Source organism: Arachis hypogaea, chromosome 12 (genome assembly GCF_003086295.3).
Source record: "Arachis hypogaea cultivar Tifrunner chromosome 12, arahy.Tifrunner.gnm2.J5K5, whole genome shotgun sequence".
NCBI classification, from domain to species: Eukaryota; Viridiplantae; Streptophyta; class Magnoliopsida; order Fabales; family Fabaceae; genus Arachis; species Arachis hypogaea.
Genome location: NC_092047.1, coordinates 63,122,735 through 63,150,246, shown reverse-complemented (window position 1 = coordinate 63,150,246; position 27,512 = coordinate 63,122,735). Strand labels below are relative to the sequence as shown.

The 27,512-nt window shown below is 39.8% G+C and overlaps 1 protein-coding gene and 1 non-coding gene across 2 annotated transcripts; one reads left to right on the top strand and one right to left on the bottom strand.

Moving 5' to 3' along the window:
• Positions 1 to 22,252: 22,252 nt before the first annotated feature.
• Positions 22,253 to 22,359, bottom strand: LOC112731293 (small nucleolar RNA R71). Its single transcript, XR_003167078.1, has one exon. It is a non-coding gene; the product is annotated as a small nucleolar RNA R71 (small nucleolar RNA).
• Positions 22,360 to 24,851: 2,492 nt separating this feature from the next.
• Positions 24,852 to 27,096, top strand: LOC140173105 (uncharacterized). Its single transcript, XM_072208285.1, has 2 exons — positions 24,852 to 27,011; positions 27,091 to 27,096. Exons 1-2 carry the CDS (start codon positions 24,852 to 24,854, stop codon positions 27,094 to 27,096), a joined length of 2,166 nt encoding a protein of 721 aa, XP_072064386.1.
• The last annotated feature ends 416 nt before the right edge of the window (positions 27,097 to 27,512 follow it).

The following is a 27,512-nucleotide window of genomic DNA, read 5'->3' as shown; positions in this document are numbered from 1 at the left end:
GCAATTCCTTCAACTTCTTGTATTCCTTCCACTTTTGCATGCTTCCTTTCCATCCTCTAAGTCATTCCTGCCTTATAAACCATGAAATCACTTAACACACATATCAAGGCATCGAATGGTAATAAGAGAGGATTAAAGTTTAGCAAATTTAAGGCCAAAGAAGCATGTTTTCAATCATAGCACAAAAATTAGGAAGGAAATGTAAAACATGCGATTTCTATGAATAAGTGTGAGAATAGTGGATAGCATCCACTCAATTAAGTGCAAAATGTACCACGAAATAGTGGTGCATCAAATCTCCCCACACTTAAACATTAGCATGTCGTCATGCTAAGCTCAAGAGAGGCTATAAGAGAGTGAAGAGGAATGGTAAAACTTATGAAATGCAACCTATCTATATGAATGCAACTAAATGCTATGATGATTCTGTCTACTTGGTTAAAAGCAAATAAGTTCTCCAAGACAACCATAAATCAGATTCCACTAATTTAAATCACACAATAAAAGACAAGTAAACTTGTAAGAGGATAGTTCATGAAAACAGGAAACATAGAATCAAGCATTGAACCCTCACTGGTAGTGTATGTGCACTCTAATTGCTCAAGTATCTAGGGTTAATCACTCTACTCTTCTCTAGTCATACTTTCTAAAACTTTGTTCTTCATCTAACTAATCAACAAATATTTAGTATTCCAATGCAAACATCATGAGGTCTTTTCAAGGTTGTAATGGGGCTAAGGTACGGGTGAGGATATATGTATGGTCAAGTGAGCTATAATATGAATCTTTGACTAACCTGAGCTCTTACCTAACACACACACGCTCTATATAATTCTAATTCATGCCTAGCTACCCAAAATTCCCACTTTGTATATTTCACATACTCATGCATCAACTTTTCTTTAATTTTATCACATATGCATTGATCTTTTACTAAACTTAACATTAGGGTAATTTGTCCCCTTATTTATTTATTTACTTAATTATTTGAATATTTTTGGTTTTTTTTGAATCATAAAAGCAAACATAACGTATCAATGCACATGAGTTTTTAATTTTTTCCGGTCTTACATAAGTAGGTACCCAAATTCCCAATATTTTGTCAATGAAACACTGTACACTTTCATCTAACCAAGTTCCCACAGTTCCCCACACTTGATTGACACACAATCTCTATCTTAAGCTAACCAAAGATTCAATTGGGATAATTAATTATTTTTCCACTTAAGACTAGTGATGTGGTAAAATATAGAATAAATGGGGATTAAAAGGCCCAAGGTGGCTAACAAAGGTGATTGAAAGGGTAGGCTATTTGGGAAAAGTGAGGTAATAACAAATAATGGCCTCAATCATATGCAAGCATGTAAATACACTAAACAATGGACATATAGAATGGAACAAAACAAAGATTGCAATCATAGAGAAGAAAACACACAAGAATAAAATTCATGGTTAAATAATGTAACCATGTAATTAAGCTCAAATCTCATAGGTTGTGTGTTCTTAGCTACAATTCATGTTACAATTTATAGTCTTCAAACAAGTTTAACAAAAATTTTTCAATTTAAATTAGTGAAACATTATGAAAAGGGTCTTGGAAAAGAAAATATTACTTCAACCAAGTCGTAGCTAAATACGCAAAATCAAACAAACATGCAGTAAACATGCAACTGCAATAACTAATAAGGAAAATAAAACATTGGTATTGAGAAGAAATTAACTAACCCACGGAAGGTCTCGACCTCCCCACACTTAAAGATTGCACCGTCCTTGGTGCATGCTGAGATGTGCAAGTGGACGGGCTGTTACAACTGATGCTTTTCTCTCTAAAGAATGTGCTATCGCCCCATTGAGAAGCTTTCCCTTTTCCCTTCTCGGTGGCCATCCTGAAAGAAGAGGAAAAGAAGAAAAGTAACCTAGAAACAAAGATAGAAAATAAATAAAATATGGTTGGGTTAGTGTCAAATAATGAGTATCTCAATTACATGGTAGCTACAACATACAAGTGAGAAAACAGCAGAAGCACATGGCATATCAATAGTGCAAAAATTACAATAAAGGGGAAGACTGTGGGTAATGAAAAACAGTATAAGTTCATGTCAATGCAAAAAGGGACACAGATATCATAAAAGATTGGCACTGACAGCTAAATAATGTCACCCAACAGTGTAAACAAGTCACTAAGCACCAAAATAATACCAGAAAAGATACAACAGTTGAATAAGAACATTTAACACCAATGGTAAAATAATAAACTACAAAATTAAAATGCAGTGTATGAAAGTATGCAAATAAATTAAGTAAAATAGAATGAAAGTGAAGAAGGATGAGAGGTTAAAGTGATGAAGAAAAAGAAAGTAAGAAAGGAGGAAGAAAGAAGGGAGAAAATTTGGAAGAAAAGGGAAGGAAATTAAAAACGGGACACGACGCGCACACGTACATCACACGTGCACGTGAAAACTGAACCAGCCATGCGACGCGTAAGCGTCGCCCATGCATACGCGTGGGTGGTCTGAAAGTGAAATGACGCGCACGCGTCAGGGACGGGTTTGCGTAGTGTGATTTTGTGCCTCTAGCACAGTTCCAGCGCCAGGCTATCACAACTCTCTGTTCAGCACGCTATTTACGCCGATTGCGCTATCCATGCGTGTGCGTGCTTGACGTGTATGCGTGGTTTTACCAAGTTGCAAATGACGCGCACACGTTGTAGACGTGTACACGTGGCTTGAATTGTGCGCGGAGCACACCAGTCGCACGATTCCATCACAACTTTCTGTTCGTTGGATGGGATAGCAAAATGTGGAATCGATGCCCACGCGTGGCCTACGCGCACGCGTGGATTGCTCCCTTTTTTTTAAATGAAGAATGCAAAATACAGAATGTAGATGAATATGCAAAAATTATGAATGCACACTAAAAAAAAGAATAAAATAAACTAAGGATAAAACAAAATAAAAATAAAACTAAGTCTGAAAAAGAACGATCATACCATGGTGGGTTGTCTCCCACCTAGCACTTTTAGTTAAAGTCCTTAAGTTAGACATTTGGTGAGCTCCCTGTCATGGTGGCTTGTGCTTGAACTCATCCAGGAATCCCCACCAATGTTTGCAATTCCAATAGCCTCCGGGATCCCAAACAAGGCACATAAAGCCTTCGAGCAAGTCAAAGCAAGTGACAGGACTCCAGGAGTGTTGATTGTTAGAATGAATTCCGGGGTCCCAAACCTTGCTTTTGCACCCGTCTTTGCACTGATCATCATTGTTCCAACCGGGTGGCAAGCAACCTGAATTCTCACTGAGATACCCAAACAACTTCCGAGACCCATTCAATCGAGCTCTACACCAATCCTTGTGCTTCAATTTGGAGTATGCAACCGTATTGAACCTTGCTTGCCAACTCCAACCACTAACCATCTCCCTCTTACTCTTAAAGCCATAAAGATCTCTAAGTTGACCATCTGTCTCAAGCAAAGCATATTCAAGTGGGCTAAATAGGCTTAGAGATGAAAGATTTACCCACTTGAATGAAGGAATGGATGGTGATGGCTTTGGGGGAGAGGTCTCCAACAACTTTGGCAAGGTGATTTCCAGCTCCATTTCCTTGAGCTCTTCCTTGACAACTTTCACCTCTTTGCAAGCTTCTTCAATTTCAACCTCTTCCTCTTGGTAGCTTTCTTCCAATTCAATCTCTTCTTCATTACTTAACAAGGGCATGGGAGGTTATGCTTCTTCTTATTTAATCTCCATCTCTTGATTAACCTCTACAAAGTCTTCAACCATGATATGCCTCGAAGGTTATACACCCTCCTTACACATCAATTTCAAACTTTTTGGCGGAATTCTCTACAGCTCTCGATTCCCATGGAGGTTCAGCATCTCCTAGGTCTTCAACCACTTCTTTTTCTTTGATAATTACGGCTTCCTCCACTTGAACCAGTACAAGGTCATGCTCCTCACTGTCCACCGGAGTTTCTAGTGTCTCTTTCATGCTACATTCTTCATTAGATTCTCCACATGAAGCTCTGGGGGTTCCTTGAGTGTCCAAACATTGGGAAGCGAATCCATTTATTGCTTGCTCCAATTGATGGAGGGCTGCATGAAATTGGTCCACTATTTTCTTGAGACGATCCCTTGACTCTTGCTTCTCTTGGGCAATATGATCAGGATCATAAGGCTCTTGGATTGATGGATATGGACATGGTGGATATGGAGGTGGTGATTGATAAACCACTATTTTATGGTTTATATTGTGTTTAATTGTGTGGTTTTATCATGATCTTTACCCACAATTCATTAATTTAGCATGCATTTATATTTCCTTCCTGAAATTATTACATGATTGAAAACTGCTTTCTAGGGACTTTTAATTATGCATTTTAATTCTCCTTTATTCCATTCGATGCCGTGATCTGTGTGTTAAGCGTTTCAGGCTTTATAGGGCATGAATGAGTTGGAAATTGGAAAGGAAGCTAGCAAAAATGGAAGGAACACAAGAAATTGAGGAGATAACCAGCGAGAAGTGACGCGGCCGCATGGCTCACGCGACCGCGCGGAAGAGGAGAAATCGCAGTGACGCAGCCGCATGGCTCACGCGACCGCGCGGAATGGAAAAGCACAAGCGACGCGGAGGTGTGGACGACGCGAACGCGTGGCAGGGAAAAACGCGAATGACGCGTCCGCATGGATGACGCGATCGCATGACATGCGCAATCTACATAATCTGCAGAATTCGCTGGGGGCGATTTTGGACCCTATTTTGACCCAGTTTTCGGCCCAGAACAGCAGACTAGAGCCAGAGAACATGCAGAAACAAAAAAAAAACATTCATTCTACACAGTTCTAGTTTTAGATCTAGTTTACTCCTCCTCTAGGTTTTCTCTCTACACATTCATAGTTCTTAGGATTTAATTTTCGATTGCTCTTTGCATTGGGACACTGAGAAGAGTTATTACCTCATCAAGACTTCGTCATTCTAGTTCGTTTTCTTTACTTGGCTTTACTCTTCCATGTTCTTTGCTTTATTTAATTTTACCATTGACTATTTTGATTTTCATTTACAATATCTTTCTTTAATTCCTTTTTGTATGCTATGAAATTTACATTCACAATGAGCGAGTAGTTTCCTAACTTGATGGGGAGTTGATTGAAAGGAACCCTTGAGTTGGAAAGCTTAAAAGAAAGATTGTAATTGGGTTTATGGTTGGATTGCCTTCTAGTCACTAACACCAATCTCTTTTAATTAAGTGGATTGCAATTTGTGAACAGACGTAGCATTCCAACTTGTTTGACTTTCCCTTACCTAGTAAAGGATAACTAAACAGGACAACTTTTAATTGTTAATTAATCTTGAGAGTATTCCAACAATAATAGGGATTCCAACTAATTAACTCCCAATCAAGGCATTTATTTACATTATTTAAATTCACCAATTTAATTTCCTGTTTACTCAACTCAAACCTTTTTGAAAACATCTGATTAATAAAATAGCACACTTTTTTGCAACTCGTTGGGAGACGACCTGGGACTCATACTCCCAGTATTTTAATTTCAATTTTCTGTGACACCTTTTTAAATTGATAGGCAGATTTCTGGCGAGTTAAGAACTATACTTGCAACGTATATAAATTAACAATTTTTAATTCGCCAATTTCTGCTCGCATCAATTTTTGGCGCCGTTGCCAGAGAGTTGCAATAGAGTGCTAAAGTTATTTATTAGAATTTATTTATTTGCATTTTATTTTATTTTGCTACTATGAGCTGCATGTTTCTTTCGTCAAATGACGCGTTCACTTCCTAATCCAAGCTTGCTAATATTCAATCCTGAAATTGAAAGGACTATTTCACGAATAAGGCGAGCTCGGCGTCGGTTAGTCCGCTCTGAGGGCGGATCTGAAACGTCAGTTGAAGAAGAAACCAGCCCCCATTCTACTGATTCGGTTGATTCACGTGCAGACGACATGGCAGAACCTAGGAGAATTACTATCTAGGAGGAAGGAGCCCCTGATTTTGCAATGCAACCCTTTCAAGCGCATCACCCAGTGGTGGCTATAGATTTTGAAATAAAGACCGCACTGCTCAATTTAATGCCCAAGTTTCATGGCTTACCTGCTCAAGAGCCTATCAAGCATATGAGAGATTTCCAAGCAGCCTGTTCCACTGTCAGGCGTGATGGTGCTGATGAAACTTCAATTTTGCTGAAAGCTTTCACGTTTTCTCTTGAGGGAAAAGCAAGAGAGTGGTACTACACTCAACCTCTAGCGAATGTATCCAACTGGGATACACTCAGAAAAGAATTTTTGGAAAAATTCTTTCCATCTGAAGTTACTGATAAACTAAGGAAAGACATTTCCACGATTGTCCAGGATGACAACGAGACTCTCTTTGAATACTGGGAGTGCTTTAATAATCTTCTGGAAGCATGCCCCCACCACAGGATTGACAAGATAGTGTTACTCAGCTATATCACACAGGGTATGAGGCCCCAAGATAAAACCACATTGGAAAGTGCTAGCAATGGGTCTATGAAGAAGTACAAGACCACTGACGAGGCATGGCAATTGATCAGCGACTTAGCTGAATCTACTAGGAACCACAGGCAGAAACAAGGCCGTTCAAAAGACGGAGCTGAAAGGAAGTTACAACTGCAAGAACTGGAGAGCCTTCGCCTAGAAGCTTATGAGAACTCAAGACTATACAAGGAGAAGATGAAGGCTGTACATGATCAGCACATCAAGAGGAAAGAGTTCCAACCTGGGGATTTAGTCTTCCTTTACAAATCTCGACTGAGGCTCATGCTAGGTAAGTTGAGATCAAGATGGGAAGGTCCATACAGAGTAGAGAAGGCCGAACCGTACGGAGTTTATCACCTAAGTCATCCTTCAAGTTCTGAACTTATCAAAGTTAATGGACAACGCCTGAAGCTATACCATGGCGAGAAGATGCAGAAAAAAAAGGAGCTTGAGATCTTCCTCTTGGAAGATCCCCACACAGCAGAAGATTGAGCTAGTGGAGCGTCCAACTTACGGACGTTAAAGCAAAGTGCTAGGTGGGAGACAACCCACCATGGTATGATCGTTCTTTTATTTATTTTTAGTTTTTCTATTCAATAACTCTTCTCTTTATCAGTACATTTCGTGCATCTGCATTTGCATATTCTTATTATATATAAAAAAAAAAGCGCGGTGCGACGCGACCGAATCAGCGACGCATCCGCGTCGTGGTGCACGAATTGTGAATCACACTTTTCACAACTCGTACCACTAACCAGCAAGTGCACTGGGTCGTCCAAGTAATACCTTACGTGAGTAAGGGTCGAATCCCACGGAGATTGTTGGTTTGAAGCAATCTATGGTTATCTTGCAATTCTTAGTCAGGAAGTCAATTTTATTTATCAGTTGAATTGCGAATAAACAAGAGAGTATGGGTTAAAGGTTACTTGTTATGCAGTAATGGAGAATATGTTGGAGTTTTGGAGATGCTTTGTCTTCTGAATCTCTGCTTTCCTCTGTCCTCTGATTCACGCACGCACGTCCTTCTATGGCAAGCTGTGTGTAGGTGGATCACCGTTGTCAATGGCTACCATCCATCCTTCCAGTGAAAAGGGTCCAGGTGCGCTGTCACCGCACGACTAATCATCTGCAGGTTCTCAGTTGTACCGGAATAGGATTTACTATCCTTTTGCGTCTGTCACTACGCCCAGCACTCGCGAGTTTGAAGTTTGTCACAGTCATCCAATCCCAGAATCCTACTCGGAATACCACAGACAAGGTTTAGACTTTCCGGATTCTCATGAATGCCGCCATCAATCTAGCTTATACCACGGAGATTCTGATTAAGGAATCTAAGAGATATTCATTCAATCTAATGTAGAACGGAGGTGATTGTCAGACACACGTTCATGGATTGAGGAAGGTGATGAGTGTCACTGATCATCACCTTCTCCATAGTTAGGCGCGAATGGATATCTTAGATAGGAACACGCATGTTTGAATGGAAAACAGAAATACTTGCATTAATACATCGAGACACAGCAGAGCTCCTCACCCCCAACAATGGAGTTTAGAGACTCATGCCGTCAAAGAGTACAAAGTTCAGATCTAAAATGTCATGAGATACAAAATAAGTCTCTAAAAGTTGTTTAAATGCTAAACTAGTAGCCTAGGTTTACAAAAAATAAGTAAACTATGATGGGTGGTGCAGAGATCCACTTCTGGGGCCCACTTGGTGTGTGCTGGGGATGAGACTTAAACAATTCACGTGCACAAGGCTGTTTTGGGCGTTCAACGCCAGGTTTGGATCCATTTCTGGCGTTGAACTCCAACTTTTAATCCTTTTCTGGCGCTGGACGCCGGAATTGGGCAAAGAACTGGCGTTGAACGCCAGTTTACGTCATCTATCCTTGAGCAAATTATGGACTATTATATATTGCTAGAAAGCCCTAGATGTCTACTTTCCAACGCAATTAGAAGCGCGCCATTTTGAGTTCTGTAGCTCCAGAAAATCCACTTTGAGTGCAGGGAGGTCAGAATCCAACAGCATCAGCAGTCCTTTTTCAGCCTGAAGCAGATTTTTGCTCAGCTCCCTCAATTTCAGCCAGAAAAATACCTGAAATTACAGAAGAATACACAACTCATAGTAAAGTCCAGAAATATAAATTTTTCCTAAAAACTAATGGAAATAAACTAAAAACTAACTAGAATATACTAAAAACTATATGAAATTAACCCCAAAAAGCGTATAAAATATCCGCTCATCACAACACCAAACTTAAACTGTTGCTTGTCCTCAAGCAACTAGACAAATAAAATAGAAGACTAATAGGTTTAGAAGCAATAATATCTCAGAGTTTTTGAGTGAAGCTCAGATTCTAATTAGATGAGCGGGACTAGTAGCTTTTTGCTTCCGAACAGTTTTGGCATCTCACTTTATCCATTGAAGCTCAGAGTGATTGGCATCTATAGGAACTTAGAATTCAGATAGTGTTATTGATTCTCCTATTTCAGTATGATGATTCTTGAACACAGCTATTTCATGAGTCTTGGCCGTGGCCCTAAGCACTTTGTTTTCCAGTATTACCACCGGATACATAAATGCCACAGACACATAATTGGGTGAACCTTTTAGATTGTGACTCAGCTTTGCTAAAGTCTCCAATTAGAGGTGTCCAGAGTTCTTAAGCACACTCTTCTTTCTGCTTTGGACCTTGACTTTAACCGCTCAGTCTCAAGTTTTCACTTGACACCTTCACGCCACAAGCACATGGTTAGGGACAGCTCGGTTTAGCCGCTTAGGCCAGGATTTTATTCCCTTAGGCCCTCCTATCCACTGATGCTCAAAGCCTTGGGATCTTTTTTATTACCCTTGCCTTTTGGTTTTAAGGGCTATTGGCTTTTTTTTTTGCTGCTTTTTCTTGGTTCAAGAATCATTTTTATGATTTTTCAGATTATCAATAACATGTCTCATGTTCATCATTCTTTCAAGAGCCAACATATTTAATAGTCTTAAACAACAAATTCAAAAGACATATGCACTGTTCAAGCATTCATTTAGAAGACAGAAAGTATTGCCACCACATGTAACTAATTAGAATTTCTCTTATTAAAACTCGAAATTTTATTGCCTCTTATTCAAAAGATCTACTATTTTATTCATGTTTGCTGATGATGAGAAAAATAAACTATGGCTTAATTGGAGATAAAATCAAAATAGATACTAATTACTACTATATGACTCCTAAGGTGAACTTCTATAATGACACTATCACAGAGTTAAAGCAGAAATTGAAATTTAACAACCTTTGTTCTGGGAAGTGGATGTTCCTCTGATCCGTGGGGTGCTTGGTCCTTCAAGAGATAACTTCTGGCGCTTCAATTCCCTTAAGTCACGCCCTTGCTCCTCTTGTTCTTTAAACATATAGATAAGAATTTGACTGTGTTCCTTCTGTTCTTTTATTGTTTGTTCCATAGCTTCCCGTATCTTGGTAACAGACGTCTCAACATACTCCCAGTATTCAGATTGAGGGATTTCTGGGAGAAATTCCTGTGTTTTCTTCTTGGTGGGATCATCCTGTGCTTGTTGTTTTTCCATTGATGCTTTGGTGATTGGTTTCTCAACTGAGATATACTCAGTTATTCCCATCCTTACTCCGGCGTCCTTGCAGAGCAGAGAAATCACGCTTGGATAAGCCAACCTGGCCTCTTTAGAATTTTTGTTAGCGATTTTGTAGAGTTCAGCTGAGATTAGCTGATGAACTTCCACTTCTTTTCCCATCATGATGCAATGGATCATCACTACTCTCTTAACAGTGACTTCAGAACGGTTGCTAGTAGGCAACAGAGAATGCCCAATGAAGTCCAGCCATCCTCTGGCGACTGGTTTGAGATCTTCTCTCTTGAGTTGATTTGGGACACCCTTTGTGTTGGTGGTCCACCTGGCTCCAGGGATACATATGTCCTCTAGAATCTTATCTAGGCCCTTGTCTGTTCTCATCATTCTCCTGTTGAAGGAGTCTGGATCATCTTTCAGCTGAGGTAGCTTTAAGATCTCCCTGATCATGTCAGGGTGGGTGTGAACAATCTTTCCTCTGACCACGGTTCGATAGTCATAGAAAGCAGTCCCAGATAGTTTCTGCTTGTCAGTTTGCCACATATTAGCATAGAACTCCTGAACCATGTTCCTCCCTACTTTCGTTTCAGGATTAGCTAGGACTTCCCAGTTCCTGATTCGAATTTGCTCCTGGATCTCCGGATATTCATCTTCTTTCAGATCGAATCTAACTTCTGGGATCACTGATCTCAGACCCATTATTTTGTTATAATGGTCTGAATGTTCTTTAGATAAGAACTTCCCTTGATTCCAAAGTGGTTTTGGAACGCTCTCTTTCTTGCCTCTTGGAGTGGGTTGTTTTCCTTTAGGAGCAATGATCTTAGTGATCGCGGATAAACACACCAAACTTAGAGGTTTGCTTGTCCTCAAGCAAAAGAAAAGAAAGGAGAGGGATAGAAGGAGAGCTAGGTGCAATTGTTGATGGAAGGGGAGGGAGGCCAAACCCAAATTTAAAGGGAGAGAGGGTGGGTTTTCGAAAAAAGAGATAAAGATATGATAAAAAAGATTGATTTGGAAAAGATAAGATAGAAGATATGATAAGAGAGGATATAGTTTAAAATTGAAAAGATATGAAAGATTTTTGAAAAAGATAGATCTAGATTTTGAAAAAGATAAAGTGGAGATTTTGAAAAAGATATTGATGAGTTGAAAAGATAGATTTGTTTTTAAAAAGATTTGAAAAGAGTTGGATTGAATTTGCAAAGAGGGTTTGTGCTTATGGATTAAGATATATTTGATATTTTTAAAGTAGGATTTTTAGAGATTGGGAATTTTAGAAATCAGGGTTCTTAACATGTTTATGTAAAAAAAAAAAATCATGCATTGAAACATAAAATTTAAAATTAGAATGAAAAATATGTAGAAAAACGAATTTGGCTCCTCCCTACCATCCTAGCGTTTGAACGCCCAAACACTGCCTGTTTTGGGCGTTCAACGCCCAAATGCTGCTCTCCTGGGCGTTCAACGCCCAATTGTTGCCCTTTTCTGGCGTTGAACGCCAGAAAGCTATCCTTTACTGGCGTTCAGCGCCCACTGGATGCCCCTTTTGGGCGCTGAACGCCCAAAATGGGCCTTCACTGGCGTTTTCTTGCCAGTGAGCTCCCTTTCTCTGTTTTGTGTGTAGATTCCTTCTGTAACCCTGTGAATTTATGAAAATGATGATTTGCCTTAGTATCAATGAACTCTATACAAACAAATAAAAATAAAAATAGAAATAGGGCAAAATGCTTAGAGGATTGATGCCCCATGGCTGGGTTGCCTCCCAGCAAGCGCTTCTTTATTGTCTTTAGCTGGACCTTGCTGAGCTTTTAGTCTAGCTTCAGCCTTGAGCATTCTTGCTCAACGTTGCCTTCAAGATAGTGCTTGATTCTTTGTCCATTGACCATGAACCTCTTATCAGAATCAATATCTTGAAGCTCCACATAACCATATGGTGATACACTTGTAATCACGTATGGTCCCCTCCACCGGGATTTCAATTTCCTGGGGAATAGCCTGAGTCTAGAGTTAAACAGCAGAACCTTCTGTCCTGGTTCAAAGATTCTAGATGGCAGCTTTCTGTCATGCCACTTTTTTTATTTCTCTTTATAAAGATTGGCATTTTCGAAAGCTATGAATCTGAATTCCTCTAGCTCATTTAACTGGAGCAATCTTTTTTCTCCTGCTAACTTGGCATCAAAGTTTAGGAATCTGGTTGCCCAGTAGGCTTTATGTTCCAGTTTCACGGGCAGGTGACATGCCTTACCATACACAAGTTGGTATGGAGAGGTCCCTATAGGGGTCTTGAATGCTGTTCTGTAAGCCCACAGAGCATCATCCAAGCTCCGTGCCCAATCCTTTCTACGGGTACTTACTGTCCATTCTAGGATTCTCTTTAATTCTCTGTTAGAAACTTCAGCTTGCCCATTAGTTTGTGGATGATATGGAGTAGCCACCTTATGGCGAATTCCATACCGAACCATGGCAGAGTAAAGCTGTTTATTGCAGAAGTGAGTGCCCCTATCACTGATGAGTACTCTAGGGACACCAAACCTGCTAAAGATATGTTTCTGGAGGAACTTCAGCACTGTTTTAGTATCATTGGTGGGTGTGGCAATGGCCTCAACCCATTTTGATACATAGTCAACTGCCACCAGAATATAAGTGTTTGAGTATGATGGTGGGAAAGGTCCCATGAAGTCAATTCCCCATACGTCAAACAACTCAATTTCCAAGATTCCTTGTTGAGGCATGGCGTAACCATGAGGCAGATTACCAGCTCTTTGGCAACTGTCACAGTTACGTACAAACTCTCGGGAATCTTTATAGAGTGTGGGCCAATAGAAGCCACATTGGAGGACCTTGGTGGCTGTTCGCTCACCTCCGAAATGGCCTCCATATTGAGATCCATGGCAATGCCACAAGATCCTCTGTGCTTCTTCTCTAGGCACACACCTACGGATTATTCCGTCTGCACATTTCTTAAAGAGATAGGGTTCATCCACAAGTAGTACTTTGCATCAGTAATTAATTTCTTCTTTTGTATCCTGTTGTACTCCTTGGGTATGAACCTTGCAGCTTTATAGTTTGCAATATTGGCAAACCATGGTGTTTCCTGAATGGGAAATAAATACTCATCCGGAAAAGTCTCAGAGATCTCAAGAGAGGGGAGGGGCGTCCCTTCTACTGGCTCTATCCGGGACAGATGATCAGCCACTTGGTTCTCTGTCCCTTTTCTGTCTCTTATTTCTATATCAAACTCTTGCAGAAGCAACACCCATTTGATGAGCCTGGGTTTTGAATCCTGCTTTGTGAGTAGATATTTAAGAACAGCATGATCAGTATACACAATCACTTTTGATCCTACTAAGTATGATCTGAACTTGTCAATGGCGTAAACCACTGCAAGTAATTCTTTTTCTGTGGTTATGTAATTTTTCTGGGCATCATTTAGAACACGACTAGCATAATAAATGACGTGCAGAAGCTTGTCATGCCTCTGTCCCAACACTGCACCAATGGCGTGATCACTGGCATCACACATTAGCTCAAATGGTAATGTTCAGTCTGGTGCAGAAATAACTGGTGCTGTGACCAGCTTAGCTTTCAGCGTTTCAAACGCCTGCAGGCACTTTGTGTCAAATACAAATGGCGTGTCAGCAGCTAGCAGATTGCTTAGAGGTTTTGCGATTTTTGAAAAATCCTTTATAAACCTCCTATAGAATCCTGCATGCCCCAGAAAGCTTCTGATTGCCTTAACATTGGCAGGTGGTGGTAATTTTTCAATTACCTCTATTTTTGCTTGATCCACCTCTATTCCCTTGTTTGAGATTTTATGCCCAAGAACAATCCCTTCAGTCACCATGAAGTGACATTTTTCCCAGTTTAAAACTAGGTTGGTCTCTTGGCATATTTTCAGAACAAGTTTCAGGTGATCAAGACAGGAGCTGAATGAGTCTCCATATACTGAGAAGTCATCCATGAAGACTTCCAGAAATTTTTCCACCATATCAGAGAAAATAGAGAGCATGCATCTCTGGAAGGTTGCAGGCGCATTACACAGCCCAAATGGCATCCTTCTATAAGCAAACACTCCGGATGGACATGTGAATGCTGTTTTCTCTTGATCCTGAGGATCTACTGCAATCTGGTTATAGCCTGAGTAGCCGTCCAAAAAGCAGTAATAATCATGACCTGCTAGTCTTTCTAGCATCTGGTCTATGAATGGTAAAGGAAAATGATCCTTTCTGGTGGCTGTATTGAGCCTTCTGTAGTCAATACACATGCGCCACCCTGTAACTGTTCTTGTAGGAACCAGTTCATTTTTTTCATTATGAATCACTGTCATGCCTCCCTTTTTTGGGACGACTTGGATAGGGCTCACCCAGGGGCTATCAGAAATAGGATAAATATTCCCAGCCTCTAGTAATTTGGTGACCTCTTTCTACACCACTTCTTTCATGGCTGGATTTAGCCGTCTCTGTGGTTGAACCACTGGTTTAGCATTATCCTCCAATAAGATTTTGTGCATGCATCTAGCTGGGCTTATGCCCTTAAGGTCACCTATGGACCACCCAAGAGCTGTCTTGTGTGTCCTTAGCACTTGAATAAGTGCTTCCTCTTCCTGTGAATTTAAGGCAGAGCTTATGATCACTGGAAAAGTGTCACTTTCTCCCAGAAATGCATATTTCAAGGATGGTGGTAATGGCTTGAGCTCGGGTTTAGGAGGTTTTTCTTCTTCCAGAAGAAATTTCAGAGGCTCTTTCATGTCCTCTGAATCCTCTAAATCAGGTTGAACATCTTTAAAGATGTTTTCCAACTCTGATTCGAGACTCTTAGCCATGTTGATCTCTTCTACCAAAGAGTCAATAAGATCAACTTTCATGCAGTCTTTTGATGTGTCAGGATGCTACATGGCTTTGACAGCGTTCAACTTAAACTCATCATCATTGACTCTCAGGGTTATTTCCCCCTGTTGGACGTCAATGAGGGATCGTCCAGTTGCTAGGAAGGGTCTTCCTAGAATGAGAGTAGCACTCTTGTGCTCCTCCATTTCCAGCACAACAAAGTCAGTGGGAAAGGCGAATGGCCCAACTCTGACAATCATGTCTTTAATCACGCCTGATGGGTATTTAGTGGAGCCATCAGCAAGTTGGAGACATATCCGGGTTGGTTTAACTTCTTCAGTTAAGCCAAGCTTTCTGATAGTGGATGCAGGTATTAGGTTGATGCTTGCCCCAAGATCGCATAAAGCTGTCTTGGTGCATTGACCTTCTAATATGCATGGTATCAGAAAACTCCCAGGGTCTTTAAGCTTTTCAGGAAAGCTTTTCAGAATGACTGCACTGCATTCTTCAGTGAGGAGAACTCTTTCTGTTTCTCTCCAATCCTTTTTATGACTCAAGATCTCTTTCATGAACTTGGCATAAGAAGGTATTTGCTCAAGTACTTCTGCAAATGGAATCTTTATTTCAAGAGTCCTGAGATAATCTGCAAAGCGAGCAAATTGCTTATCCTGCTCCTCTTTCTGGAGTTTTTGAGGATAAGGTATCTTGGCTTTATATTCTTCAACCTTAGTTGCTGTAGGTTTATTGCCTACAGAAGTGGTTGAAGAAACCTTTTTAGAGGGGTTGCTTTCAGCATTTGTGTGTGTCTGATCCCTCACTGGCAATTGAGTGCCAGAGTTAGAAACTGGAGTGACGTTAGATGCCAACTCTTTGTCTGTTCCTGGCGTCTGAACGCCAGAACTGTGCCCATTTTGGGCGTTCAGCGCCAGATCTTGCCCATTTTGGGCGTTGAACGCCAGATCCTTGCCTATTTCTGGCGTTGAACGCCAGTCCTGCCTTGTTTCTGGCATTGAACACCAGTCCTGAGCATGGTCTGGGCGTTCAGCGCCAGCCTTCCACCAAATTTCTGGCGTTTTAGTTCCAGAAAACCAAACTAAAATTTTCAAAAAAAAACACAGAAAAATCAACAAGAAAATACCAAACTTAAAGTTTGGCACAGGATTTAATAGAAAAATTATTTTTGAAAAAGATTTTAAAAAGAAAATAAGGATTCTAAAATTTTAACACGACAATAACAAGAGACTCTAAACCAAAAAAAGAGAAATTTTTCCTAATCTAAGCAACAAAATAAACCGTCAGTTGTCCAAACTCGAACAATCCCCGGCAACGGCGCCAAAAACTTGGTGCACGAATTGTGAATCACACTTTTCACAACTCGTACCACTAACTAGCAAGTGCACTGGGTCGTCCAAGTAATACCTTACATGAGTAAGGGTCGAATCCCACGGAAATTGTTGGTTTGAAGCAATCTATGGTTATCTTGCAATTCTTAGTCAGGAAGTCAATTTTATTTATCAGTTGAATTGCGAATAAACAAGAGAGTATGGGTTAAAGGTTACCTGTTATGCAGTAATGAAGAATATGTTAGAGTTTTGGAGATGCTTTGTCTTCTGAATCTCTGCTTTCCTCTGTCCTCTGATTCACGCACGCACGTCCTTCTATGGCAAGCTGTGTGTAGGTGGATCACCGTTGTCAATGGCTACCATCCATCCTTCCAGTGAAAAGGGTCCAGGTGCGCTGTCACCGCACGGCTAATCATCTGCAGGTTCTCAGTTGTACCGGAATAGGATTTACTATCCTTTTGCGTCTGTCACTACGCCCAGCACTCGCGAGTTTGAAGTTTGTCACAGTCATCCAATCCCAGAATCCTACTCGGAATACCACAGACAAGGTTTAGACTTTCCGGATTCTCATGAATGCCGCCATCAATCTAGCTTATACCACGAAGATTCTGATTAAGGAATCTAAGAGATATTCATTCAATCTGATGTAGAATGGAGGTGATTGTCAGACACACGTTCATGGATTGAGGAAGGTGATGAGTGTCACTGATCATCACCTTCTCCATAGTTAGGCGCGAATGGATATCTTAGATAGGAACACGCATGTTTGAATGAAAAACAGAAATACTTGCATTAATACATCGAGACACAGCAGAGGTCCTCACCCCCAAAAATAGAGTTTAGATACTCATGCCGTCAAAGAGTACAAATTTCAGATCTAAAATGTCATGAGATACAAAATAAGTCTTTAAAAGTTGTTTAAATACTAAACTAGTAGCCTAGGTTTACAAAAAATGAGTAAACTATGATGGGTGGTGCAGAGATCCACTTCTGGGGCCCACTTGGTGTGTGCTGGGGCTGAGACTTAAACAATTCACGTGCACAAGGCTGTTTTGGGCGTTCAACGCCAGGTTTGGATCCATTTCTGGCGTTGAACTCCAACTTTTAATCCTTTTCTGGCGCTGGACGCCGGAATTGGGCAGAGAACTGGCGTTGAATGCCAGTTTACATCGTCTATCCTTGAGCAAAGTATGGACTATTATATATTGCTGGAAAGTCCTGGGTGTCTACTTTTCAACGCAATTGGAAGAGTGCCATTTTGAGTTCTGTAGCTCCAGAAAATCCACTTTGAGTGCAGGGAGGTCAGAATCCAACAGCATCAGCAGTCCTTTTTCAGCCTGAATCAGATTTTTGCTCAGCTCCCTCAATTTCAGCCAGAAAAATACCTGAAATTACAGAAAAACACACAACTCATAGTAAAGTCCAGAAATATGAATTTTTCCTAAAAACTAATGGAAATAAACTAAAAACTAACTAGAATATACTAAAAATTATATGAAATTAATCCCAAAAAGCGTATAAAATATCCGCTCATCACGTCGCAAGGAGTAGGAGAAAAATAAAAATGAACAGAGAGTCACGCTGGAGCATGGCTGGAGGCGTGCCAGTGGCACAAATCGACCCACGCGACCGCGTCGGTGACATGTCCGCGTCGTATGGGCATAATGGCCTCCCACGCGACCGCGTGACCCACGCGATCGCGTGCCCTGATTTTCGACCTAAAAAGGGTGCACAACGAATTATTGTGCGAGGGTGGTGCTGGATTGGTGCTGAACGCACAATTCTACCCACGCGGACGCATGGCCCACGCGTCTGCGTCGTTCCCTTTTGAAGCCCACTCACGCGATCGCATGCCGCACGCGATCGCGTCACCTCAAATTTGGCAAATATATCAATTCGAACAGAGAGTTGTACAGGCGCGAGGCTGCACTCGCGCCAGAAGCACAACATGGGTCACGCGACCGCGTGAGCGACGCGACCACGTCACCTGAACTAAAGCGCAATCGCGCGAACGCGTGCCCCACGCGGCCGCATCGCTTGCGCCGCACAGCTCAAACTTAATTGCCAAAATATCTTATCTTTTTCCTCTCCAAATCCTAATTTTCCTTTTCCCTCCTTATTTCTTCCTTCTCCCTTCTTCCTTCTATCTCCCCTTTCACTCTCTCTCTCTCTCACCTCCATTAACAAGGTTTTATTTTCTTCTTCCCTCTTTTCTTTTCTATCATTCTTCTCTTTTTATATATTATTTTCTTTTCTTTCCTTTTTCTTTTCATTATCCATATTTTCTTTCTTCTTCTTTCCTTTTTACATGGTGTTAGAATTTTATTTGAGTCATTATTCCTTATTATATGCTTGTGGATTATTGCACTTGTTTGACAATTATATATTAATTTTTAAAGGATTGCTTGCATGTTCACTTTAATACTTTCTATACCTTATCTACTATGCATGCTATGTGTTTGTGAAAAAGCCCATATGGCATTATGCACTTCTCTATGTTATTCTACTATTCAATGCTGCTTTTCATAAACTCCCTTTACTATTGTATTAATTGAAAATAATTGTCAATACAAACGTGATGGTTTGTTACGAGTGATGCTTGATCTATGCTACTCATGCCCTTTTCCGGCATGCCAATAAACACCTTGCATTCACTTGTCATTATATGCACTAGCTATTTTCCACTGATGACTTTTCACTTGTACTCATGAGCGTGTGTTAATGTCAGTTACCTCCTAATGTGCATCCATCACCACCTTTTCCGTTCTCTTCCTTGCTATATATCTCTTTGAATTTAATTTACTTTCTCTTTCCTTTTTCAGGATGGCCACTAAGAAAGGAAAAGAGAAAGCTACTCCCAAACCCCTAGCAAGAAGAGGAACTAAAAGAGCACTAGTGGCAGAGCCTTCTTCAACTGCAGTCAAGCCCTCAACAAAAAGAGTTAAGAGGATCATCAAGGTTGATGAAAAGGAGAAAGCCTTTCCAGCAAAGGACACTGCGCGATTTCCAAATCGCTACTGTGAGCAGATGTTCCCTATTCTGGCTGAAAGGAGCTACAACAACGAACACCTTCTTATCCTCCCACCCAATATTGCTACTTTTGTTGAGCCGCAAATTGAACGAAGACAATGGGGTTTCCTACAGAGACAGCCAAGGCAGGTCAATCTTTCTTGGGTAGTCGAGTTCTACTCTAACTTCTACCTGCCAACCCTGCAGTCTGTCTATGTCCGTCAGAAGCAAGTCCCCATTACAGAAGAGGCCATTCAACAAGCTTTAGGTCTCCCCCCTATTCCAGAAGGAATGGACGCCTTTCAAGAAGCCGCACTCAAGCGCCAAATGTACCAATTTGACTGGGAAGCTGTTCTCAGAGTTATCGTACTACCTGGCAGCCGTTGGATCTACGGATACCATCGTACCCGCCCTAAGGGAATATCGGCTTCAGCACTTACCTTGGAGGCTCGCGTATGGGCACAGATCATATCCCATTACGTCTTTCCGAGCACTCACGAGTCCTCCTTCACTACGGACATGGCCGTTCTACTATGGTGCATCCTTACAGACCAGCCTCTAAATCTACCAAGACATATCCGGAATGCCATGGGACACGTACAAATTGCGAGCAACCTACCTTTTCCCGCCTTAGTCTCAGATCTTGTCTCAGCCGCCGAAGTTTCCTGCAGAGCTAGAGACACCAAAGCCATGCTTCCACGGGATGATCAGTATGTCCCCAATGGGAAGTACCTTAGACTTCCAGCAGCCACTATTAGCCAGCACACTGAACCAGTTGAAGACATTCCTTCTTCAACACCACAAGCACCTACAACAGACGAACTGCTCCAGCAGATAATCGTAAGGTTAAATCGGCAAGAACAGAAAGCGAAATTAAGAGAGCGCCGTAACGAGCGCCGATTCAAACACCTCAAGGAGCTACTCAAGGGACACTTCAAGGACTCAGACACCCCGGACTCCAAGTTTTTGGCGCTATTACCGGGGATTATTGAGTTTGGACAAACTGTTGGATTGTCTTGCTCCCTAGATCAGGTAAATTTTTATTTTTGTTAAGTCCATGATTTTGATTTTATTCTTCTTCCTGATTTTTGAAAAATTCTAAAAACTTTTTCAAAAATATTTTTTTCTTTGTTTGATCTTTATTTTTTTTGAGTCTCTTTGTTTGTGTTCTTATTGAGTCTTTGATCTTTATTTTCTTCTTCACTAATTTTCGAAAATTTTAAAAGATTTTTCAAAAATATTTTTCTTTTCTTTGTTTAATTTTTGTTCTTGGTATTGAGTCCTGCCTGTTCGTGCTTTTCAATTTCAAAAAATTTTATTTCAAAAACTGTTTTCATATAGTTTATCTTTGGCATCCTCTGCATTCTATTTGAATCATTGTGTCTATTTTCTTGTGAATAGTTATTCCTTTGAGTCTTTCTTTCTAAAAATTTTTCAAAAATAATTTTTCTTAGTTTAATCTTGTGTCAAGTCTTTAATTTTAGTGTTTTCTTGTGTTTTCTTTGTATTTTTTGTCAATTTGCTTTCAGTTTTCTAAAAATTTTAAGTTTGGTGTTTTTTTTTGTGTTCTTGAGTTCTTTGAGTCTTTAAATTTTGATCTGTGTTCTTGTGAGTTTTCAAGGTGTTCTTGAGTCTTGCATGTGTTTTGATCTTAAAATTTTTAAGTTTGGTGTCCCTTGGTGTTTCCCTCCAAAAATTTTCAAAAAACAAGGGTGTTAGATCTAAAAATTTTAAGTCTTGTGTCTTTTGTGTGTTTTTCTCTTTCATCATAAAATTCAAAAAATCAAAAAATATATTTTCTAACTAATTTTAACCATAATTTTCGAAAATTATATATAAAAATTCAAATTTTAATTTTAAATTTTTATCTTATCATATCTTAGTTGTCAAGTTTTCAAAAATCAAAATTTTCAAAAGTAAACATCATATCTTTTTTTCAAAAAATCTTATCTTTTTCAAAATCATATCATATCTTTTTCAAAATTCAAATATCTCATCTTATCTTTTTCAAATTTCAAATTTTTAAAACTCTCTTCTTTTTCAAAACCACCTAACTAACTATCATTTCTCTCAATTTTCGAAAATTCATCTCTCTTCTCTCTCTTATATTTTTTGAAATTTACATTAAAAATTTAAATTATTTTTAAATTATTAACATAATTTTCAAAAACTAATTAATTAAAAAATAAAAAAATATTTTATTTGTTATTTATTTTTTCTATTTATACCTCTTCTCTTCTCATCTCTATTCATTCAACTCTGCTTCCTTCTACTCTTGGTCTACCTCAACTTCTTTATCTTTTTTCCTTTCTTCTTCACATCTCACTTGGAACTTCTTGCTAATTGGTACAGAAAGCTCTCTTGTGATTTCCTTTCCATCTTCACTTCTTCTTTAACCTACTTTTATCTACTATATCCAAGGTATTTTTCTTCTATTTCTTTTATTTACTTTTATTTTTATTTTTTATCTTCTTCTTCTTTCTCTACTTTTGACTTTAAGGAGGAGCTTCTTGTCTATTAGAAGTCTCTTTTTTTTTCTTTTTTCTTTTCTTTTTGTTTATGACCAGGAACAGGGATAAAGAACCCCTCTTGGCTCCTGATCCTGAACCTGAGAAGACTCTGAGGAGGCGTTTACAACAAGCTAAATCACAACACTCCGGAAATGACCTTTCAGAAAGTTTTGAACACGAAACAGGGGACATAGCCGAACCACAAGAGGAGCCCAGGAAGGTTCTTGGTGACTTCACCATACTTACCTCTGACTTTTATGGCAGAAGCATTGATGTACCTGCCATTGGAGCTAACAATTTTGAGCTTAAGCCTCAGTTAGTCTCTCTTCTGTAGCAGAATTGCAAATTCTATGGACAGAGCTAAGTTTTGGTTGGATGCCCAACCAAGAGAGAGTCTTGACTCTTGGAAAAAGCTTGTAAATGCTTTTCTGGCTAAGTTCTTTCCTCCTCAAAGGATGAGCAAGATTAGAGTGAAAGTACAAATCTTCAGACAAAAAGAAGGTGAATCCCTCTATGAAGCTTGGGAAAGATACAAGCAGCTGATCAAGAGATGTCCTCCTAACATGCTCTCAGAGTAGTCCCTCATAGGCGTGTTTTATGATGGCTTATCTGAGATATCCAAGATTTCCTTGGATAGCTCTCCAGGTGGATCCCTCCACTTGAAGAAAATACCTGCAGAAGCCAGAGAACTCATTGAGATAGTTACAAATAACTAATTCATGTATACCTCTGAGAGGAATCCTGTAAACCATAAAATCTCTCAGAAGAAAGGAGTTCATAAAGTTGAGACTCTAAATGCCATCCTGGCTCAGAATAAGATCTTGACCCAACAGGTCAACATGATCTCTCAATATCTCACTGGGATGCAAACTGCAGCTGGCAGTGCTCAGGAAGCTTCTTTTGAAGAAGAAGCCTATGATCCTGATCAACCCACCATAGAGGAGGTGAATTACATGGGAGAAGCCTATGGAAATACTTACAACCCTTCGTGGAGGAATCATCCTAACCTCTCATGGAAGGATTGGTACAAGAATTGTTGTCGGTCTAGATTTTCTTCTTAAAGAAAGGAATTACTTCGTTGTAAGCATAGCTCCAAACCAATAAACAACTCTCACATCAAACTAAAATATAGTTTTGTCACATGTACAAACCCCAATGAAAATTAACCAAAGTATTTAGACTCCGGGTCGTCTCACAAGGAATTGCAATGAAGTGTATGCTTATTGGCTATGAAGGGGGCAAGGGGGTTTGATTGATAAAGGGCAAAAAATTAAATGTGCAAGAAAGATAAATCAAGCAAGCAGTTAAAGAAAGCAATTAATAAGGTGAGACATTCATGGCAAAGATTGAGATAATAGGCTTTCTATCCTAGTCATGCAATGATTAATTCATCTTATTTAGTTAACTCCAACAAACGGAAGAAGGTATCATGTCATCTTCACATAGGGAGAATGTCAAACAAGACTAATTAATCATGTCACAATAATAAACATGAATTTATCTCATTACGTCATCCTCGACGATGGATGATACATGCTCGGAAAGACAACAGGGGCATTCTAAGACACAAAGCCAGAATGGGAATTTCACACTTCCAGAGGGCCCCATCACTAGAGCACGTGCAAAGAAGCTCAAGGAGAGCTTTGGGAACCTGGCAGCGCTTATGCATATGGAGCTGCATCAAGTTCTAACTAAGGAAGAATGGGCAAGACCCATTGGATTAAGTCAGGACAGCAAGAAGCCCAATAATGCTTTCCAAATTCAGTGGAAGGCATAATTTATCTTTAAATTTCGAAAATCCTAGATTTTTGTTTTAAGTTTGTTATGTGGTCAAAAGTTGTTAGAAGACTTGTTTTATCTGCTATGCTTAGTAGTATTTTTAGGAATTTTTAAATTTAAATCAAATATGATCTAATCTAATAAGATCAAGTCTGATTTAAATTAGTTATCATATCTTTAGGATTTTAAATTTAGATCAAATCTGATCTGATCCAATAAGATCAAATCTGATTTAAATTAGTTATCTTATCTTATCTTTTATCTAGTTTGTTGAGGTCTATTTAAACACCTTCTGGTGAGAAAATTTACATAACTTTGATGAATAAATTTCAGTTGCTTTTAAGCACTTGTTATTGTGTGAGAAGTGAGGTGAGTGATTTGCTTCACTTGTTGCATGAGGAAGATTGGAGGATCCAACACTAAGGTGATCTGTGTGGTGGTTTCTTTCAGTTTTCGTCCCTCTGATCTAGGTTGTCAAGGACAGGTTCTTTGAAGGTCTAGTAGGGAATCCTTTCCGGTGACCTAGGTTGCTAAGAACAGGTATCTTAGAGGTCTAGTAGGAAAACTGTATCTATCCTTTTGTTTTTCTTTATCTATCTTTATGTTTCCGCTGTGTCTCTTGATGCCAATAAATTCCTCTTCTTGATGTCATTCTTTTCTTATCCCTTTCCATTACGATTTTATTACTTGGAATATATTAAACCCTTAAAACCCCAATTAAATCCTTATCATCTGATATCAGTTACAGGTCGTAGGTAAATTCTTATTTACCTGCACGTTCCAGGAATTTTTTTTTAGTCTCTTTATTTTTTTCTATAATTTCTGCAAATTTACTTTAAAAAAAAACGAAATTTTTTTCCTTAAATTCAATTACTGCACTTTTTGTTTATTCCAGTAAAAAAAAAAGCGAAAAAAAAAGAAGCAAGCAAAAAAAAAATTTTCAATTTTAAATTTTAAATTTTCTCCTTGTTTTATCCTTAATAAGGATTCAATTTTGCTAGTTTTGTCATCCTAGTATCACTTCTTGTTTCCTTTGTCACATACTTTACTTATCCTCTTGTCAAGTTGAACGTCTCTATCATTCCAATTATCTTAGTTTGGTGTCTCAATTCCTCATCTCCCGAAGTGCAACTTGTTAACGCAATCCAAGAGTGGAAAAAGGCAAGAGTGGTGAGCTCAACAGAGGGTAAAAGCCACGTATTAAGTGAAACACGAGTGTCCTACTCTGAGTGATACACGTGAGAGGAGTGTTGTAAGGCCTTTTCTTTTACAGGTTCATTGATGGCTAACACTGAAGAGAACCCCGATCCACAACTAACTTTTCGCATCGACGCACTTACTAGCATCCTTACAAAGATTCAACAACGTCTTGATGACATGGATTCCCGCATTAACTCTTTCTCCCCTAAGCAAAAAGCACGGTCACGAGAATCTGTTCATAATGATTTTACGGAGTCTGAGGGGGAGCCTTCATCCAAATCTCGGCCTCACAGACACTCGGCAGATGTTGATAGTAACCTTAATGCTATCAAGATGCGCATCCCAGAATTTAAAGGCAGAAGTGACCCTGAGGCATACCTGGAATGGGAACGAAAGGTGGAGCTCTTATTTCAATGTCATAACTACTCTGATGTGAAAAAGGTAAGACTAGCGGCTGTCGAATTCTCAGATTATGCCCTTGTCTGGTGGGCCGAGCTGGACAAACAGAGGAGGCGGAATGACAAACCACCAATTCTGTCTTGGGAGAAGATGAAGAAGGTCATGCGACAACGGTTTGTCCCTTCTTACTACTACAGGGAGCTACATCAACGGCTCCAACGGTTATACCAAGGTTCTAAGTCTGTAGATGAGTATCATAAGGAGATGGAGATGCTACTAATCCAGGCAAACATTGAGGAGGAGCTTGAGGCTACTATGGCACGTTTCTTAAGTGGGCTGAACCGAGACATTGCAAATACTGTCGAACATCTCCCATATGTGACTATGGAAGACTTGGTGAACCTCGCTATCAAGGTGGAAAGACAGCAAAAGGGAAAAGGGCTGCGTAATTCTACTTCAAGGTGGGATTCGAGAGGTGCTAATTTCGGGGAGAAGACTGGATCCAAACCTACCGAATCAAAGGAGAAGCCCACAGAGCAGCACAGGAAGACGCACATGCCTAATTCCACTTCTAAACCTCCTGCACGGCATCGTGATATTACCTGCTTTAAGTGTCGCGGATTAGGCCATTATGCTTCCGAGTGTCCAAATAAAAGGACCATGGTAATTAAAGCAAATGATATTTTCTCAGAATCTGATAACTCAGATGAGTTTGAAGACATGCCACATGCGGATGATGCTACAGATAATGAAGATATAGTTGAGTATGCTGTTAGTGGCGAGACCCTTGTTACTAGGCGGATCTTAAATGTACAAGCCATGGACGATCGTCTAGAACAGCGAGAGAACATCTTTCATACAAAAGTTTTGTTAGGAGGTAAGGTTGGACTCATGATCATTGATGCTGGAAGTCATACAAACGTTGCTAGCTCTACGTTGATCACAAAGTTGGGGTTGAAATGCACCAAACACCCTAACCCTTACAAACTGGAGTGGCTAAGTGATGTGGGTGAATTGAAGGTTATGAAGCAAGCCCGCATACATTTCTCTATTGGGAGATATAGTGACGAGGTACTTTGTGACGTGGTTCCCATGCAGGCTTGTCATCTACTTCTAGGCCGTCCATGGCAGTATGATAGGAAGGTGATCTATGATGGTTTCACAAACCGATACTCGTTCACCTATCTTAGGAAGAAGATTACCCTTGCACCTTTCACACCTAAAGAAGTGTATCTGGAGCAACTGAGCATGCGCAAATCTACTATAGAGTCTTTAGGATGTGAGAAAATTGAAAAACAAGAGGGTAAAGAGAGAGCTCTGAGAGATGACACGTGTGAGAAAAAGAGTCAGAGTTTGAGTGAAAAAGAGAGTTCTAAAAGAGAAACATCTGTAGAGAGTGAGAGTGCTCACAAAATATGTTTTTATGCAAAAGAGAGGAATCTGAAGCATGCTAGTTTAGGAAAAAAAGCATTGGTGCTAGTACGATTTAGAGAGTCTTTACTTTCTACCATTGAAACTAACCATGACCTGCCTAGTGCTTTTATTTCACTCTTGCAGGAATTTGGCGATGTCTTTCCAGATGAGCTGCCCCTAGGTTTACCTCCGTTACGAGGCATTGAGCATCAAATTGACTTTGTTCCCGGATCAAGCATTCCTAACCGGCCAGCTTACCGGACCAATCCCGAGGAGACAAAGGAACTACAATGGCAAGTCGAGGACCTTTTGGCTAAGGGTTTTGTGAGAGAAAGCATGAGTCCTTGTGCTGTTCCAGTACTGTTGGTACCCAAGAAGGATGGCTCATGGAGGATGTGTGTTGACTGCAGGGATGTAAACAAGATTACGGTAAAGTATCTCCATCCTATTCCTAGACTTGATGATATGCTTGATGAACTACATGGATCTGTTATTTTTACTAAAATAGATTTAAGGAGTGGTTATCATCAAATACGAATGAAGCTTGGTGATGAATGGAAAACAGCTTTCAAAACTAAATATGGTTTGTATGAGTGGTTAGTTATGCCATTTGGTTTGACTAATGCACCTAGTACATTCATGAGATTAATGAATCATGTTTTGCGAGAATTTTTAGGTAAATTTGTGGTTGTTTATTTTGATGATATCCTTATCTACAGTAAATGCCTTGATGATCATATTTTGCATGTTCAATCTGTTTTAGAGGTACTTAGAAAGGAAAAATTGTATGCTAATCTCCAAAAGTGCTCGTTCTGTCTGAGTAAAGTCGTATTCCTAGGTTTTGTGATAAGTTCTGCAGGGATTGAGGTAGATGACGCGAAGGTGAAGGCTATTAGAGAATGGCCCACACCTCAGAGTGTCTCTGATGTT

Bases quoted from the DNA above. Each gene is read 5' to 3' on its own strand.
- LOC140173105 (XM_072208285.1), top strand. From the start codon at position 24,852: ATGGCTAACACTGAAGAGAACCCCGATCCACAACTAACTTTTCGCATC.